The sequence below is a fragment of the Eschrichtius robustus genome, chromosome 11 (genome assembly GCF_028021215.1).
Source record: "Eschrichtius robustus isolate mEscRob2 chromosome 11, mEscRob2.pri, whole genome shotgun sequence".
Taxonomy (NCBI): domain Eukaryota; kingdom Metazoa; phylum Chordata; class Mammalia; order Artiodactyla; family Eschrichtiidae; genus Eschrichtius; species Eschrichtius robustus.
The window spans coordinates 57,781,457-57,801,567 of record NC_090834.1 but is presented as its reverse complement, the minus strand read 5'-3'; the positions used below and the strand labels follow the sequence as shown (position 1 = coordinate 57,801,567).

At 34.9% G+C, this 20,111-nt stretch overlaps 1 protein-coding gene across 1 annotated transcript in view; it reads right to left on the bottom strand.

Annotated features, from left to right (window-relative positions):
- Positions 1-20,111, bottom strand: part of RSF1 (remodeling and spacing factor 1) — a 168,513-nt gene that overhangs the window by 48,581 nt on the left and 99,821 nt on the right. Inside the window, exon 5 of the mRNA XM_068554578.1 lies at positions 878-1,032. Coding sequence (XP_068410679.1) covers positions 878-1,032 — 155 coding nt within the window. The remainder of the gene's footprint in view (positions 1-877; positions 1,033-20,111) is intronic.

The following is a 20,111-nucleotide window of genomic DNA, read 5'->3' as shown; positions in this document are numbered from 1 at the left end:
GGTACGGCAGATCCTCAAAAAATTAAAAACAGAACTATCATCAGATCCAGTAATTCTACTTCAGGTATATACCCAAAAGAAGTGAAAGCAGATATCTATACACCCACTTTCATAGCAGCATTATTCTCAACAGACAAAAGGTAGAAGAAACCCAAGTATCCAGTGACAGATGAATACATAAAATGTGGTAGATACACACAATGGAATATTAGCCTTAAAAAGGAAAAATTCTGATACTTGCTACAATATGGATGAACACTGAAGACATTAAGCTCAATGAAAATGAGACAGTCACAAATGGACAAATACTGCCATGATTTCTCTGAAATAAGGTTCCTAGAGTTAGTCAAATTCATAGAGAAAGAAAGTAGAATGATGGATGCCTGGGGCTGAGGGGAGGAGAAAAGGGGAATTAGTGTTTAATGAGTACAGAGTTTCAGTTGGGGGAGCTAAGTCTGGAGATGAATGGTGGTGACAGTTGCACAACAACACAAATGAACTTAATGCCATAGAACTGTACACTTAAAAATGGTTAAAATGATAAAATTTTATGTTATGCATATTTTACCACAATAGTTTTTAAAAAGTTCACTAATATCTTGTACTCTTAAATTAGTAACAGATATTATGTTTTGATGATATGAACATTTTTTATTTAAATTTTTTAAATGTTCAATATAAAAGACCAAAGTCCTCAATGGTTTTTTTGCTGCTGCTGCTTTTTTTTTTTTCATTAAATAAAAGGAAAATGTACCTCCTTTTACAGGAAGGGTTAAAAATTTTCAAATTGAGGGAATTTCAATTTATATAGCTGGGAAGAGGAGTAGAAAAGAGAAGAAATTACAAAACAAAGCAAAACAAAACACACAAAAAAAACCTTGTTTAGGTGTTTCTTCCTCCTTTTTAGTCTCCTCATCCTCTAAGCTGGGACTTTCCCGGGAAGAGTTGTCCTGTTGGCTAGAGTTTTTCAATAGTACAGGATCAATTTGTGCTTTCAGGAGCGCAAGAGTCTCAGCCAACTCGTTTCGATTTCTAAAAAAGTGGAAAAAAAAAAGACAGCATAAAAATCTTTCTTGTTTTCTAAGACCTGTGTTGCCAGGGGTTGGGGTGGGGGAGGGTCGGAGAATTGGGAGCCTAGGGTTAGCAGATGCAAACTAGTATATATAAGATGGATAAACAACAAGGTCCTACTGTGTAGCACACGGGACTATATTTAATATCCTGTGATAAACCATAATGGAAAAGAATATGAAAAAGAATATGTATAACTGAGTCACCTTGCTGTACAGTAGAAATTAACACAACACTGCAAATCAACTATACTTCAATAAAATTTAAAAAATCTTTCTTCTGTTCTAAAGAGATTTCAGAATATATCTATTAGAAATTAAAATTTTAAAAAGAAAAACATATTAAGAACATCCAAAACACTAGTACAGCTAACCCTAATTAACCTTAAATTTTAAAATTACTTACTTAGGAATGAATACATATTAAAATAAACTCTTCCCCAAAGAGGAATCTTAAGACTATTCTATTGATTTGAATGGCAATGCAAATGTCTTTGGTTAAAAAAGAACAGTAGGAACAAAAATTAAACAAAAAGCAAATTTTGATAATTTTTTAAAATACTATGCAATGTCTAGGGAGTACAAAATCAACGGAAACCTTGCTTGAAGAAGAATTTTTTTTAAACTAAATGATTCAAGTTTTTGATTCATTTGGGAATAAGAACTCTTTTCCACCTACATAGAGAATAATATTTGAAACTGCTATGGAAGTCTACTAACACAGTTCAAAAACCCCAAAATTTAGGTTATGGATGCTGCTTTGTCAATTAGAGTTTACAACTACAGGAAGGGAATTCATTTTGAATAAAAAATACAAGAAAATTCCAAATAAATAAGATACCAATCTACAAATCATCTGTTTTTACTACCAAATCCGCAGGTGTAGTATGGTCAATTTTAATGCCACTTACAAACAAGAAAACTAATTTAAATATTTTCCTGCTCAGATAAACAGGGTGTAACAGTGAAAATAAAAAGGAAACCCTGGACTAAGAGTTGAGAAACTTAGTTCTAGATCTGCCACTAAGTTAATTAAACAGCACCATGATCTTCCCATCTGTGTCATCAAAGCACTGTGCATGCACCTCTAATTCTACGTAGTTAGTATTAAGATGAAACTACTTGTTTTCTTATCTGTCATGCCACGTATGTCCTCTATCCTCTGTTTCCACCTGTGTCCGATTCCACCTCCATCCCACCTAGCTGCCTTATGAAGTAGGCTCTAAAAAGATGTTTAATGAATGAATAGAATCCCTGTTCCTAAACTAAATGGCAATGTACCCCTGGACAGGTCATATATCTTCATTAGCCCTGAGTTTCCTTATCTATAAAAGACTGGATTCTCTCAAGTATTATTAAATTGTCTTCCAAAGAAAGTAATAAAATTGCCAGTGACTGACATCTTTCAGAAATTAAAATGACAACCATTTTGTCATTGTGTATGACAATGAACACAGGTTTATACATATTATAAATATTGTGCATGGGAATGAATACATGTTTATATATATTATAACTATCACATTAGCATATACAATAAAATGAATAGTTTTAGAATTTTAATTATCTAATAGTAGAAGGTCAGATTAGATGCACTTTCAAGATCATGTCTGGTACTACATCACTTTACAAAAAAGGAAAATTAAAACCTAGATATGTTAAATAAATTAATTTTTGGCTAAGTTTCTATCTCTGAACTTCATTAGACCAACCTGATTATAACCTAAGCCTCTATCCACTTAATGTTATTACTATGATGTTTCACTGAGAATTCCATTTGTTATTTTTTGAGGTCATGCTGGGAACTGAAAAAAATATTGAAGTATTTCACTATTCCTATTTTTAAAAGCTGCTGAACATTAGAAGAGTGCCAGTATTGCTAGAAAATCCATGTCAATTACTTCCATTACTCTAAGCAACAAAAAAATTTAGCAGAAAAATTAATTAAAAACTCCCCTAAAGGCTTTTAACCTGACTACTGTATTAAAACGCAAACCTAAAATAGCCATTATTATATGAAAACAGAAAACTACCCATCTGGATTTCTCCTGTTTCGATCTTACAATTAGATTTAGTATGCTAAATAATTTTTTAAAAACCCTAAATTAGAACTAGAGGATATTCTAATAAATATACATATATTAAAATTATATCCAAATTTCTTACTTCTTACAGGACCTTTTATTTTTAGTACGATTTTTAAAGGTTACTTTCCATTTACAGTTATTACGAAATACTGGCTATACTCCCCATGTTGTACAATACATTCTTGAGTCTATCTTACACCCAACAGTCTGTACCTCCCCCTCCCACTGGTAACCACTAGTTTGTTCCCTATATCTGTGAGTCTGCCTATATTTTGTTTTATTCACTAGTCTGTCGTATTTTTTAGATTCCATGTTAGTGATATCGTAAAGTATTTGTATTTCTCTGTCTGACTTATTTCACTTAGCATAATGCCCTCCAAGTCCATCCATGTTACGGCAAATGGCAAAATTTCTTTAAGACTGAGTAGCATTCCATTGTGCATATATATGTGTATGTGTGTGTGTGTGTATAAATATATGTAAACCACAACAGATCCATGTATGTTAATTTTGTTTCCTGCAACTTTTCCAAATTCACTGCTGAACTCTAGTAGTTTTCTGGTAGCATCTTTAGGATTTTCTATGTACAGCACCATGTCATCCGCAAACAGTGGCAGTTTAAGGCAGTTTCCTCCTTTCCAATTTGGATTTTTAAATTTCCTTTTCTTCCCTGATTGCTGTGGCTAGGACTTCCAAAACTATGTTGAATAAAAGTGGTGAGAGTGGGGATCTTTGTCTTGTTCCTGATCTTAGAGGAAATACTTATAGCTTTTCACCATAGAGTATGATGTTAGCTGTGCGTTTGTCATATACAGCCTTTATGATGTTGAGGTACGTTCCTTCTATGTCCACTTTCTGGAGTGTTTTTATCATAAATGGACGTTGAATTTTATCAAAAGCTTTCTGCATCTATTGAGATGATTATATGGTTTTTATTCTTCAATTTGTTAATGTGGTATATCACACTGATTTGCAGATATTGAGGAATCCTTGCATCCCTGAGATCAATCCCATTTGATCACAGTGTATGATCCTTTTAACGTTTTGAGTTTTTCTTTTTGGCTGTGCCACATGGCATGTGACATTTTATTAGTTCCCTGACCAGGGATCGAACCCGCACCCCCAGCAGTATAAATGTGGAGTCTTAACCACTGGGCCAGAGAAGTCCCCTTTTAATGTATTACTGGATTCGGTTTGCTAGTATTTGGTTGAGGATTTTTGCATCTATGTTCATCAGTGATATTGGCCTGTAATTTTCTTTTTTTATGATATCTTTGTCCAGTTTTCATATCAGGGTGATGTTGGCCTCATAGAATGAGTGTGGAAGTGTTCCTTCCTCTGCAATGTTTTGGAATAGTTTCAGAAGGATGTGTTAACACTTCTCTAAAGGTTTGGTAGAATTCATAACTGACTCACTTTGCTGTACAGCAGAAACTAACACAACACTGTAAATCAACTATACTCCAATAAAAAAAAATAATTAAAACAAACAAACAAAAGGTTTGGTAGAATTCTCCTGTGAAGCCATCTGGTCCTCTACAGGACCAGGATATTTATTTATTTGGTTGCGTCAGGTCTTAGTTGCGGCAGGCAGGCTCCTTAGTTGTGGCATGTGAACTCTTAGTTGCGACATGCATGTGGGATCTAATTCCCAGACCAGGGATTGAACCCGGACCCCCTGCATTGGGAGCATGGAGTCTTAACCACTGTGCCACCAGGGAGTTCCCTACAGGACCTTTTAAAGCAGACTGTGGATTCTAACAACAGTTTAGTCGTTTTGCCCTCCCTCTCTCCATTGTTTTCTTTTCTTTAAAACATTTCTTCACTGAGGCATATTAAATCAGAAATATTCCTCCAAAATGCCATGTTCTCTTATGATCTCAGGTGTTTACATTTCTGTTCTCTTCAGCCCAAAGTGCGTTTCAGACTAACTCCAATCATTATTTCAAAGACAAACATAGAATGGATAAACGTGGTATATCCATACAAGGGGGAATATTATTTAGCCATAAAAAGGAATGTAGTACTGATTCTTACTACATAGATGAACCTTGAAAATATTATGCTATCTGAAAGAAGCCAGACACGAAGGCCACATATTGTATGATTCTATGTATATGCAGTGTCTGGAAAGGCAACTTAGGGAAACAGAAAGTAGACTGGCAGCTGCCGTGGGCTGGGGAAAGGGAAAATGGTGAGTAAATGCTAACGTACAGGGTATGGGGTTTCTTTGTGGGGTGAGGAAAATGCCCTGGAGTTAGATAGTGGCGATAGCTACACAACCTTGAGAATATACTAAAAATCACTAAATTATATTTTTAAAAAGTGATGGTGACTTGGACAAGAATGTAGTTATGAAAGGAATGAGGAACGTTTAAACACTGGATACATTTTGCATAGAGAGCTGACTGGATTTGCTGCAAGAATGGTTGGGAAGTGAGAGAAAAAGAAAAGTTAATGATGTGCCTCTCAAGTTTTGGATCCAAGCAAACATGGATGTTATTAACTGATGGGAGAAACATTGAAGTGGAAAGGCTGGAAGCTCAAGTTATGGGCAGATTGACTGACTTTGACTTAATGGATTCTTAACTATCTGTACCTAAAGTTAATCTAGACTTGAGTGAAGTAGAACATATCATTCTAATTATTATAATGTGGAATATGATTTGTCTTAGTCTAAGGGATGTTCAGAGTTAGAATTAGTGGTAGGGATAAACCGTTCAGAAGCAATTGACCTGATAGCCCAATTCAATTAAAAAAAAAAAAAGACAAAACAAAAACACAGCCAAGCATAGGTATCATCTTCTGCCAAGTATGGGTTAGGTATCTGGTTCCTCCATAGCACACTGGAGTGATCTCCATCACATATCACATTTATGACATTATATTACCATTTACTACTTCCCTGTATCTTTCTCCCACAATATGGAGAGCTTAGGAATGGAATCATGTCTTTGTACCTCCAGAGCACAGGACAGTTAGTTATACAGCAAGTCTTTAGCAAACACCTGTAATATATGATTCCAAGGTTTACCAATAATCTTTTTCATGTAAGTCCAAATTACTGAGTAGACAAAAAGGAAGATAATTGAGTATGACAGTATTCCTTAAGGGGGCCAAGAAACTGAAGGAAGGTATTAATGAGTGATATCAACAGCAGTATATTAATAACAGAAGTTAACATTAGTGAGTGATCACTATGCTCCAGGAATTACTCCAGAAGCATTACATGAATTAATTCATATAATTCCAATATAATCTGATTAAATAGGTACTATTTTATAAGTACCTATTAAATAGGTACCATTTTATAAGACTAGGAAAGTGAGAACATGCAGAAAGGTACAGTAATTTGCTTATGGTCACAGTTAGTACATATTAAAGGCAGAACTAAATTATAGACAGTCTGACTTCAGAGACCATCTTTTCAATCACTGTGCTATATTAGCAGCAGAAATGTCTTGACAGATTTTCTAATTATGGGTTCATGAAAACTCTGTATACTATTTAGAAATCAGCTCTTTGAAAATGATTGTCAAACCACTATCAATACTTAAAATATTTTTATTGAGGTATAATTGACATCCATTGAAATGAACAGATCTTAGGTGTTCAGTTAATCAGTTCTGACAAATGCATACATCTGTGTAATCCACACCTCCATCAAGATAAGGAATATTACACATCACCCCAGAAAATTCCCCCCTGCCCTGTTTCCTACTCAATCCCTCTCCTCCACCAAAAGCGAAAATGAATTACAGTTTTGAACACTGTAACCATAGATCAGTTTGGTTAATTCCAGAACTTAAATGGAATAAAACAGTATGTACTTTTTGGCTTCTCACACATGATAATGCCTTTGAGACAAATCCATAGAGTTGCATGCATTATAGGTCATTTCTTTTTATTGCCTAGTAATAATCCATATATGGGGACTATTATGAACAAAGATGCTATGAACATTATTACACAAGGTTTTTTGTAAACATTTGGTTTCATTTCTCTAAGATAAATACCTAGGAGTGAAATCACTGGGTTATGGGGTAACAGTTTGTTTAACATTCGAACAAATGGCTGAAGTGTAAGTGGTTATACCATTTTACATTCCCACCAGCAAGGTGTTTAAGAGTTCCAGTTGGTCCACATTCTTGCTAACATTTGGTACTGTAAGTCATTTTCATTTTAGTCATTATAGTGGAGGTAAAGTAGTATCTCATTATGGTTTAAATTGGGAATTCTCTGATGAATAGTGGTATCAAACACTTTTTCATGTGACTATGGGCCGTATATTCTTTACAAAGAAACTGTTCAACAGTCTGCATAAAACTTTATCTTTCTTAGCAGACCTAGTATAAAAGCACTTTCAGCAGTCCCTTTCTGATTTTGAAGAATCGCCTAATGAAGTCTGGTCTAAGATGTGCTAAAATTCTCTGATCATTAATAACCAATAACTACCACTTCATGGTATTCATATTTTTTGCTCGTCTTTTACATTCCTAAAGAAAATTGCTTGACATATCCCCTAGCATAAATTAATATCACTTATAGCATGTTATTTCATCAGACATAGAAAATATTTTTCTGTACTTTATCCTCTTTCATTGAGGACTAAAGTAGTGATGAAATAACTATAACAAATACTATTCTTTCACATCAATTATGTTTTGAACATTAGTTGAAATGAGTGGGACACTAGCTAGAGCTCAAACATTTTTGTTTTTGAAATATAATACTTGGTTAAGCCATACATAACTGCCTGTTTTCTAGGTTAAAATGTTCAAATGTTGGCAATTTCATTGCCAATGTTGGCAATGTTGGTTCAATGAAACTTGAACGATTTTTACTATTTTGTAAGTAACTTACTAAATCTAATTGTTCAAACTTAAAATACAATTATATTTCAGTTAACCACTTCCTATCTATCCATCTCATATATACTTATATAATAAATTTTACACAAACAGAAATGGAAATTGCAGAAGTTTTAAAACTATGATGTTATAGCATTAAATTTTAAACAAACTTAAGAACTTAATTTTTTAAGAGCAGTTTTAGGGTCTAAGCAAAATTGAGAAGGTACAGAGATTTCACATGTATTCCATGCCAATGCACAGCTTCCTCCATTCTTAAAAGTATGTTTGTTAGAATTGATGAACCTATCCTGACACATAACTACCACCCAGAGTCCGTAGTTCACATTACAGTTACCCTTAGTGTGGTACATTCTACGAGTCTGGACATATATATAGCAACACTCACCCATCATTACAATAGTATCAGACAGAGTAGTTTTACTGCTCTAAAAATCCTCTGTGCTTCACCGATTCATCCCTCATTCCTCTCTAAACCCTGACAACCACTGTTCTTTTTACTTTCTCCATAGTTTTATGTCTTCCAGAATGTCATATAGTTGAAATCATACAGTTAATTTCAGACTGCCTTCTTTCTTTTATTAATATGATTTAACCTCCGTGTCTGTTCGTGGCTTGACAGCTCATTTGTTTTGTTTTAGACAATATACCATTGTCTGGATACACCTCAGTTTATCCATTCACCTACTGAAGGACATTCTTAGTTGCTCTCAAGTTTTGCCAAGTTTTGAGTAAAGGTGCTATAAACATTCATGTGCAGGTTTTTGTATAGATGTAAGTCTTCAACTTCTTTGGGCAAATACCGAGGAAGACGATTGCTGGATCATATGGTAATGTTTAGTTTTGTAAGAAGCCAGCAAACTGTCTTCCAAAGTGGCTGTGCCATTTTGCATTCCCATCAGCGATGAATCAAAGTTCCTATTGCTCCACATTCTCACCAGCATTTGGTGTTATCAGTGTTCTTGATTCTGGCCACTGTAATAGGTGTCTAGTAATACCTCACTGTTGTCTTAATTTACATTTCCCTGATGAAATAGGACATGGTACATCTTTTCCTGTAATGATTTGCCATCTGTCTGATAAGGTCTTTGGCCCATTATAAATCAGGTTGTTTGTTTTCTTACTGTTGGACTTGAAGAGTTTTTTGTATATTTTGAATAACAGTCCTCTATCAGATATGTCTTTTATAAATTATTTTCTGCCATTCTGTGGCTTATATTTGCATTATGTTGACACTGTCTTTCACAGAGCAGAAATTTTAAAATTTTAACAAAGTCCAGAATATCAATTCTTTCTTTCATGGATTGCACCTTTGGTATTGCATCAAAAAAGTTATCATCAAACCTGAGGTAATCTAGATTTTCTTCTATGTTATCTTCTTGGAGTTTTATAGTTTTGCATTTTACATGCAGGTCTGTGATTCATTTTGAGTTAATTTTTGTAAAGGTTGTAAAGGTCTGTGTCTAGATTCAATTTTTTGCATGTGGATGTCCAGTTGTGCCAGCACCATTTGTAAAGACTATCTTTTCTCCACTGTATTGCCTTTGTTCCTTTGTCATACACAAGTTAACTATATTTATGTGTGTCTATTTCAGTGCTCTTTATTCTGCCCCACTGATCTACTTGTCTATTCTCTTGCCAATACCACACTCTCTTCATTATGATAGTTTTATAGTAAGTCATGGACTCAGGTACTGTCAGTACTTCAACTTTGTTCTTTTACAACACTGTGTATTCTAGGTCTTTTGCTTATAAATTTTAGAGTCAGTTTGTTGATATCCACAAATAAGTTGCTGGGATTTTGATTGGGATTGCAGTGAAATCTACAGATTAAGTTGGGAAGAAGTGACATCTTGACAATAGTAAGTGTTCTTGTCCGTGAACATGGAATATCTCTCCATTTATTGATTCTTCTTTCTTTCATTAGTTTTGTTTTCCTCATATACATTTTTTCATATTTCGTTAGATTTATACCTAGGTATTTCAGTTTTAGGGGAGCTAATGTAAAGGTACTACTATGTTTTAAAATTCAGATTCTACACATTCACTGATGGCATATAAGAAAGTGATTGACATTTGTGTATTAACATTTTATCCTGCAACACTGCTATAATCACGAATTAGTTCCAGGAGATTTTTTGGTTGATTCTTTCACATTTTCTACATAGAAAATGATGTCATTGGCAAAAAACAACAGTTTTATTTCTCCCTTCTCAATCTGTGTATCTCTTATTTCCTTTTCTTATCTTACTGCATTACTTAGAACTTCCAGTATGATGTTGAAAAGGAATGAAGAGAGCAGATACCCTTGCATTGTTCCTGATCTTAGTGGGAAAAACTTCAAGTTACTCCTCATTAAATAGATGTTACGTGTAAGTTTTTGTAGATTTTTTAAAAAATAATTTTTAATTAAATATTCAGCTAACAAATCTATTAGATGCTCCTTCACTTTTGTTGAAAGCCAAGTACTGGAAATCCTCCAATTTTGTATAGGATTTATTCTCTGCCTCCATAGCGAATCAGTTTGTTTTTTGGGGTTTTTTTGGCCACGTTGCATGGCTCGTGGGATCTTAGTTCGCCATCCAGGGATGGAACCCGGGGCCCCAGCAGTGGAACTGCAGAGTCCTAACCACTGGATGGCCAGGGAATTCCCAATATATATATTTTTTAATCAAGGAAGTTTCCATCTCTTCCTACTTTACTGAGAGTTTTAATCATGTAAGGGTGTTGAATTTTATCAAATGATTTTTCTGTATGTATTGACATGATCATGTGATATTTTCTTCTTTAACCTGGTGATGTGTGAAAACTCGTTTTCAAATATTGAACCAGCCTTTTATACCCGGGATAAATCCCACTTGGTCATGGTGTATTATACTATTTATGCATTGTTGGATTTAATTTGCTAATATTTTTTGAAAATTTGTCTTTATGTTCATGAGAGATATTGGCCTATAATTTTCTTTTTTTATAATATCTTTGTCTGGTTTGTGTATTAAGGTAATGCTGGCCTCATATAATTAGTTAGGAATTATTCTCTCTCCTTCTATCTTCTGAAAAAGACTGAAGAAAATTGGTATAATTTCCTCCGTAAATGTTTGTTAGAATTCACTACTGAACCCATCTGAGCCTGGTGTTCCGTTTTAGAAGGTTAATTATCAATCCAATTTCTTTCATAGAGACTTGTGCATATTATCTATTCTTCTGTTGTGAGACTTAGCAGATTGTCCCTTTCAAGTAATTGGTCCATTTCATCTAGGTTATCGAATCTGTGGGAATCGAGTTATTCACAGCATTCCTTTATTATCCTTTTAATGTCCATGGGATATACAGTGATGTCCTCTTTTTCATTTCTGATATTAGTAATCTGTGTCACCTTTCTTTGTTTCCTTAGCCTGGCTAGAGGCTCATAAATTTTATTGATCTTTTCAAAGAACTAGCCTTTGCTTTATACATATATATTCAGTACTATAAATTTCCCTCTAACCACTGTTTTCGCTGCAAACTTTCAACTGCAAATTTTGGTAATTTGCGTGCTTATTTTCATTTAATTCAAAATATTTTAAAATATCCTCTTGAGATTTTTTTTGACCCATGTGTTATTTAGAAGTGTACTGTTTAATGTCCAACTATCCGGGGATTTTACAGTTATCTTTCTGTTATTGATTTCTAGTTTAACTTCATCGTGGTCTGAGAGCAGACACCGTATGTTTCTAGGTATTCGATTTTCAGACGATCAAATATATAAAATCCTCTCTTTTTTGATGGATTCCTATTTTTTGAAGAAATATTCCATTTGATTTTTACATTGCAAAGTTCAGTTAATTTATACATTTATCAATCATTAAGAAGAGTTACAGCTTAAAAAAATAGAATTCTAAATACTAGATAATTTTTGTTACATTGTTTTCTTTTAGTGATTAGGCAGAAACGTGTTTCCAACACCAAAATTTCTGAGAAACTAAGTTTTACTTTAAACAAACAGCTTTAAACAAGAGAAGTAGGCTTTTTATTTCACTAGTAAAAAATAATATTCACTAGTAAAGAAAAACACCCAAGTGCAATCTATTAAATTAAAAAGTCAAAATTCTATTTGCTTTACTTCTCTTAACTTACTACCTCAATTTCTAAAGGTATTTCTTGCTAAAAAGATGACTGCCTCCTCATAAACTCTACTTAACATAAACCTGCAAGTTTAGAAAATGTTTTTAACAGTATCTGTCAGCCTTAAGATAATTATTTCTCTGCAATATAGGAAGAGCAAATGTTCTCACTTCTATAAGCTCAGTTCTACTACCCCATAATTTGTATCCACTGATGCTGGCTCAGCCCATGAAAGAAATACTCTTACACAAGTCAATTCTTTAAATGTATACAGACAGTTATATCTCCCCTAAATTTCTGCTAGATAAAGTATTTTCATTTCATTAAATCATCTTCTTTGTGGTTCTCCTCATAAATAACTCACTATACTATATTAATATTCTTCTTAGAGTTTGGCATCCCAATCTAAATACTATACTCCAGGAAGAATCTCATCAGTGCAAAATGAAATGATACCCTACATTATTTTGGGTACCTAATGTATTTTAATGACAACTAAGATCTCAACTTTCAGGAAAGGAAAGAATAACAACATAATGCTTTTGCATTCAACCTTCAAAAAATGAGAGACCTATATGGATAAAACGGTTCACTACATTTGTCCAAAACAGTACTAGTATGTCAAGTTAAAGCTAACTGAAATACCCTCGTGTCACAGGACACATTGAGAATCTATCGAAACTATGGTACTTACCCAGAAAATACACACATTAATTACAACTAAGAGCTACTACTTAAAATATAAAGGATTCCACAGGTGCATGAAGCTCATCTAGAGATGTCAGAGCTGTTCTATTCACTACCATATCCCCCATTGCTCAGCACAGTGCCAATTACACAAGTAGGCATGTGATAGAAATCTATTAGTTTAATGAAATAAAGGAACATTAGTGTGACAATCAGGTGTTTAGAATTTGGCTTTAATTACCTGAAATCAGAGTCAAAAACCCAATGTTTTATTAATGATCCCAAATATTACTGCATATTTGGGAAAAGTTGCCTGGCAAATTTGCCCTTTTCTCTTCCTGCTGATAAATATTTCTTTTATGAAGAAACTAAGTTTCAATCTTTGGGGATAGAAGTTGTTAAAGTAAATTAATTAAATTAAATTAATTTTTGTTAGTTGTTACTTGTTAAATTAAATTAATTAATTAAGAAAAGACAATAGTTTAACTGGGAGAAAAGGAACAAATTTTTATCAAGCATGTACTATGGCCCTAGTATGATTTCTCTTATAGTTCTCAGAACAACTTAACACAGAAGTATTATCATCTTCATTTTAGGAAAGAGTATCAGAGAAATTAAGTAACCTGCCTACAGATGATAAGCAGAGGAACCCAGATTCAAACAGTTATTAACTATAAAATCTATGCTCTTTCTCTCACATCATGCATTGGGGTATAATCTACTTAAAACAGTGTAAACTAGAAGTTGTTTTAAGCGTGTATGACTGATTAATAATAACCATAATAATTTTTCTCTGTCATATGTTCTTCATCTACAAAGCAGAAGACAATATGTCTTAAACAACTATGCAAGCTTGATATAGGAATTAGAAGTGGTGGTAAAACAGAATGAACAGAACCTAATTTAATGTATGTATTCATAGGGAAAGATGGTGAGTATATTTTATTTCAGGAACATTTTGTTGATCTTAATTTAGTAAATTAACTACATGGAAAACCATATCATAATATGAGGAAAGGATGATTATAAAACAATCCCCCAACAGCTCATTTAATGTTTATCCTTAGGGCATGAAAGTTGAGCTTCCCTGACCCAAACAATTATTACGAATTTCTATGAATTATCTCTTCGAAACATTAATAAATGACCACTAACAAAAATCTGCCAAATCTGAGCAAAAACAAAGATGAGTTACAGTTAAAAGTTTTTCGTAAGCCAGTGGATATATATCTATTAGTTATCCCTACTGTAGCTATAAACCCCCTGATATTTTCAAACTTAATATAAATTGTGAGAATTAAAAGAATAAATTCTAAATAATTAATTTCCAAAAACAGAAAATTTGAGACACAAAGATTCTGAATAACAGTCCCAGTCACTTATCAATTTAAAAGAAAGTTTTATTTTAAGGTTTTACATTAAATGTTTCCATTCAAATATATTTGTCAATACAAATATAAGAAATCAAGGTTTTTTGAAAAAGATTTAGGGCAAAGAGTCCATGATGTTGGACCACCAGAGACCTCCTGGCCCCATGTAATATTAATCAGTGAGAGCTCTCCCAGAGATCTCCATCTCAACACTAAGACCGAGCTCCACCCAACGGCCAGCAGGCTCCAGTGCTGGATGCCCCATGCCAAACAACTAACAAGACAGGAACACAACACCACACATTAGCAGAGAGGCTGCCTAAAGTCATACTAAGTTCACAGACACCCCAAAATACACCACCAGATAAGGCCCTGCCCACCAGAAGGACAAGATCCAGCCTCATCCACCAGAACACAGGCACCAGTCCCCCTGCAAGAAAGCCTACAAAAGCCACTGAACCAATCTAACCCACTGGGGGTAGACACCAGAAATAAGAGGAACCATGAACCTGCAGCCTGCGAAAAGTAGACCCCAAACACAGTAAGTTAAAAAAAATGAGAGGACAGAGAAATATGCAGCAGATGAAGGAGCAAGGTAAAAACCCACCAGACCAAAGAAATGAAGAGAAAATAGGAAGTCTACCTGAAAATGGATTCAGAGTAATGATAGTAAAGATGATCCAAAATCTCAGGAATAGAATGGAGAAAACACAAGAAACATTTAACAAGGATCTAGAAGAACTAAAGAGAAAACAAACAATGATAAACAACACAATAAATGAAATTACAAATACTCTAGAAGAAATCAACAGCAGAATAACTGAGGCAGAAGAACAGGTAAGTGACCTGGAAGATAGAATAGTGGAAATAACTGCCGCAGAGCAGAATAAACAAAAAAGAATGAAAAGAATTGAGGACAGTCTCAGAGACCTCTGGGACAATATTAAATGCACCTACATTCAAATGATAGGGGTCCCAGAAGAAGAAGAGAAAAAGAAAGGTTCTGAGAAAATATTTGAAGAGATTATAGTCGAAAACTAGTCAATCAAGCCCAGGAAGGTCCAGGAAGTGCAGAGAGTCCCATTCAGGATAAACCCTAGGATAAACACGCCAAGACACACATTAATCAAACTATCAAAAATTAAAAACAAAGAAAACATATTTAAAGTAGCAAGGGAAAAGCAACAAAAACCTACAAGGGAATTCCCATAAGGTTAACAGCTGATCTTTCAGCAGGAACTCTGCAAGCCAGAAGGGAGTGGCAGGACATATTTAAAGTGAGGAAAGGGAAAAAACTACAACCAAGATTACTCAACCCAGCAAGGATCTCATGCAGATTCAACAGAGAAATTAAAACCTTTACACACAAGCAAAACTTAAGAGAATTCAGCACCACCAAACCCACTTTACAATAAATGCTAAAGGAACTTTCCTAGACAGGAAATACAAGAGAAGGAAAAGACCTACAAAAACAAACCCAAAATAATTAAAATGGTAATAGGAACATACGTATCGATAATTACCTTAAATGTAAATGTATTAAATGCTCCAACCAAAAGACATACACTGTCTGGATGGATACAAAAACAAGACCCGTATAGATGCTATCTACAAGAGACCCACTTCAGACCTAGGGACACATACAGACTGAAAGTGAGGGGATGGAAAAAGATATTCCATGCAAACGGAAATCAAAAGAAAGCTGGAGTAGCTATTCTTATATCAGACAAAATAGACTTTAAAATAAAAGACTATTACAAGAGACAAAGAAGGACACTACATAATGATCAAGGGATCAATCCAAGAAGATAAAACAATTGTAAATATTTATGCACACAACATAGGACCACCTCAAAACATAAGGTAAATGCTAACTGCCATAAAAGGGGAATCGACAGTAATACAATCATAGTATGGGACTTTAACACCCCACTTTCACCAACGGACAGGTCATCCAAAATGAAAATAAATAAGGAAACACAAGCTTTAATATCAGTTAAGCCCATCTTTATCAGTTAAAGATGGACTTAACTGATATTTATAGGACATTCCATCCAAATACAACAGAATACAGTACATTCTCAAGTGCACACGGAACATTCCCCAGGATAGATCATACCTGGGGTCACAAATCAAGCCTCAGTAAATTTAAGAAAATTGAAATCATATCAAGCATCTTTTCCGACCACAACACTATGAGACTAGATATCAATTACAGAAAAAAAAAAACTGTAAAAAATACAAACACATGGAGGCTAAAGAATACATGATGAAATAACCAAGAGATCACAGAAGAAATACAAGAGGAAATAAAAAACTACCTAGCAATAAATGACAATGAAAATACGACAACCCAAAACCTATAGGATGCAGCAAAAGCAGTTCTAAGAGGGAAGTTTATAGCAATACAATGCTACCTCAAGAAACAAGAAACATCTCAAATAAACAACCTAACCTTAAACCTAAAGCAATTAGAGAAAGAAGAACAAAAAAACCCCAAAGTTAGCAGAAGGAAAGAAATCATAAAGATCAGATCAGAAATAAATAAAAAAGAAATGAAGGAGACAATAGCAAAGATCAATAAAAGTAAAAGCTGGTTCTTTGAGGAGATAAACAAAATTGATAAACCATTAGCCAGACTCATCAAGAAAAAAAGAGAGAAGACTCAAATCAACAGAATTAGAAATGAAAATGGAGAAGTAACAACTGACACTGCAGAAATACAAAGGATCATGAGAGACTACTACAAGCAACACTATGCCAATAAAATGGACAACCTCAAAGAAATGGACAAATGCTTAGAAAAGTACAACGTACCAAGAGTGAACCAGGAAGAAACAGAAAATATGAACAGACCAATCACAAGCACTGAAGTTCAAACTGTGACTAAAAATCTTCCAACAAACAAAAGTCCAGAACCAGATGGCTTCACAGGCGAATTCTATCAAACATTTAGAGAAGAGCTAACACCTATCCTTCTCAAAGTCTTCTAAAATACAGCAGAGGGAGGAACACTCCCAAACTCATTCTACGAGGCCACCATCACCCTGATACCCAAACCAGACAAAGATGTCACACAAAAAGAAAACTACAGGACAATATCACTGATGAACACAGATGCAGAAATCCTCAACAAAATATTAGCAAACAGAATCCAACAGCACATTAAAAGGATGGTACATGAAGATCAAGTGGGGTTTATCCCAGGAATGCAAGGATTCTTCAATATATGCAAATCAATCAATGGGATACACCTTATTAACAAATTGAAGGAGATAAACCATATGATCATCTCAATAGATGCAGAAAAGGCTTTTGACAAAATTCAACACCGATTTATGATAAAAACTCTCCAGAAAGTAGGCATAGAGGGAACCTACCTCAACATAATAAAGGCCATATATGACAAACCCACAGCCAACATCATTCTCAATGGTGAAAAACTGAAACCATTTCCTCTAAGATCAGGAACAAGACAAGGTTGTCCACTCTCACCACTACTATTCAACATAGTTTTGGAAGTTTTAGCCACGGCAATCAGAGAAGAAAAAGAAATAAAAGGAATCCAAATTGGAAAAGACGAAGTAAAGCTGTCACTGTTTGCAAATGACATGATATTAAACACAGAGAATCCTAAAGATGCTACCAGAAAACTACTAAAGCTAATCAATGAATTTGGTAAAGTAGCAGGGTACAAAATTAATGCACAGAAATCTCTTGCATTCCTATACACTAACAATGAAAAATCTGAAAGAGATATTAAGGCAACGCTCCCATTTACTGCAACAAAAAGAATAAAATACCTAGGAATAAATCTACCCAAGAAGACAAAAGACCTGTATGCAGAAAACTTAAGACACTGATGAAAGAAATTAAAGCTGATACAAACAGATGGAGAGATATACCATGTTCTTGGACTGGAAGAATCAACATTGTGAAAATGACTATACTACCCAAATAATCTACAGATTCAATGCAATCCCTATCAAACTACCAATGGCATTTTTCACAGAAGTAGAACAAAAAATCTTAAAATTTGTATGGAGACACAAAAGATCCTGAATAGCCAAAGCAATCTTGAGAAAGAAAAATGGAGCTGGAGGAATCAGACTCCTTGACTTCAGACTATACTACAAAGCTACAGTAATCAAGACAGTATGGTATTGGCACAAAAACAGAAATATAGATCAATGGAACAGGATAGAAAGCCCAGAGATAAACCCACACATACATGGGCACCTTATCGTTGACAAAGGAGGCAAGAATAGCCAATGGAGAAGAGACAGCCTCTTCAATAAGTGGTGCTGGGAAAACTGGACAGCTACATGTAAAAGAATGAAATTAGAATTCTTCCTAACACCATACACAAAAATAAACTCAAAATGGATTAAAGACCTAAATGTAATGCCAGATAGTATAAAACTCTTAGACGAAAACATAGGCAGAACACTCTATGACATAAATCACAGCAAGATCCTTTTTGACCCACGTCCTAAAGTAACGGAAATAAAAACAAAAATAAACAAATGGGACCTAATGAACCTTAAAAGCTTTTGCACAGCAAAGGAAAACATAAAGAAGATGAAAAGACATCCCTCAGAATGGGAGAAAATATTTGCAAACGAAGCAAGTGACAAAGGATTAATCTCCAAAATACACAAGCAGCTCATGCAGCTCAATATCAAAATCAAAAAACCCAATCCAAAAACTGGCAGAAGACCTAAATAGACATTTCTCCAAAGAAGATATACAGACTGCCCACAAACAAATGAAAGTATCCTCAACATCAGGAATCATTAGAGAAATGGAAATCAAAACCACAATGAGGTATCACCTCACACTGGTCAGAATGGCCATCATCAAAAAATCTACAAATAATAAATGCTGGAGAGGGTGTGGAGAAAAGAGAACCCTCCTGTGTTGTTGGTGGGAATGTAAACTGATAGAGCCACTGGAGAACTGTATGGAGATTCCTTAAAAAACTAAAAGTAGAACTACCATATGACCCAGCAATCCCACTACTGGGCGTATACCCTGAGAAAACCATAATTCAAAGAGTCATGTACCCCAATGTTCACTGCAGCACTATTTACAATAGCCAGGACATGGAAGCAACCTAAGTGCCCACTGACAGATGAATGGATAAAGAAGATGATATGGCATATATATACACTGCAATATTACTCAGCCATAAAAAGACACAAAACTGAGTTATTTTTAGTGAGGTGGATGGACCTAGAATCTGTCATACAGAGTGAAGTCAGAAAGAGAAAAACAGGGGCTTCCCTGGTGGCGCAGTGGTTGAGAATCTGCCTGCCAATGCAGGGGACACGGGTTCGAGCCCTGGTCTGGGAGGATCCCACGTGCTGCGGAGCAACTGGGCCCGTGAGCCACAACTACTGAGCCTGCGCGTCTGGAGCCTGTGCTCCGCAACAAGAGAGGCCGCGATAGTGAGAGGCCCGCGCACCGCGATGAAGAGTGGCCCCCGCTTGCCGCAACTAGAGAAAGCCCTTGCACAGAAACGAAGACCCAACACAGCCATAAATAAATAAATAAATAAATAAAATAAAGGAGTTCCTTTAAAAAAAAAAAAAGGAAAGAGAAAAACAGATACTGTATGCTAACACATATATATGGAATCTTAAAAAAAAAAAGGCTTCTGAAGAACCTAGGGGCAGGACATGAATAAAGACGCAGACGTAGAGAATGGACTTGAGGACATGGGGCAGGGAGGGGAAGCTGGGACAAGGTGAGAGAGTAGCACTGACATATATATACTACCAAATGTAAAACAGATAGCTAGTGGGAAGCAGCTGTATAGCACAGGGAGATCAGCCCGGTGCTTTGTGACTACCTAGAGGGGTGGGATAGGGAGGATGGGAGGAAGACGCAAGAGGGAGGGGATATGGGGATATATGTATA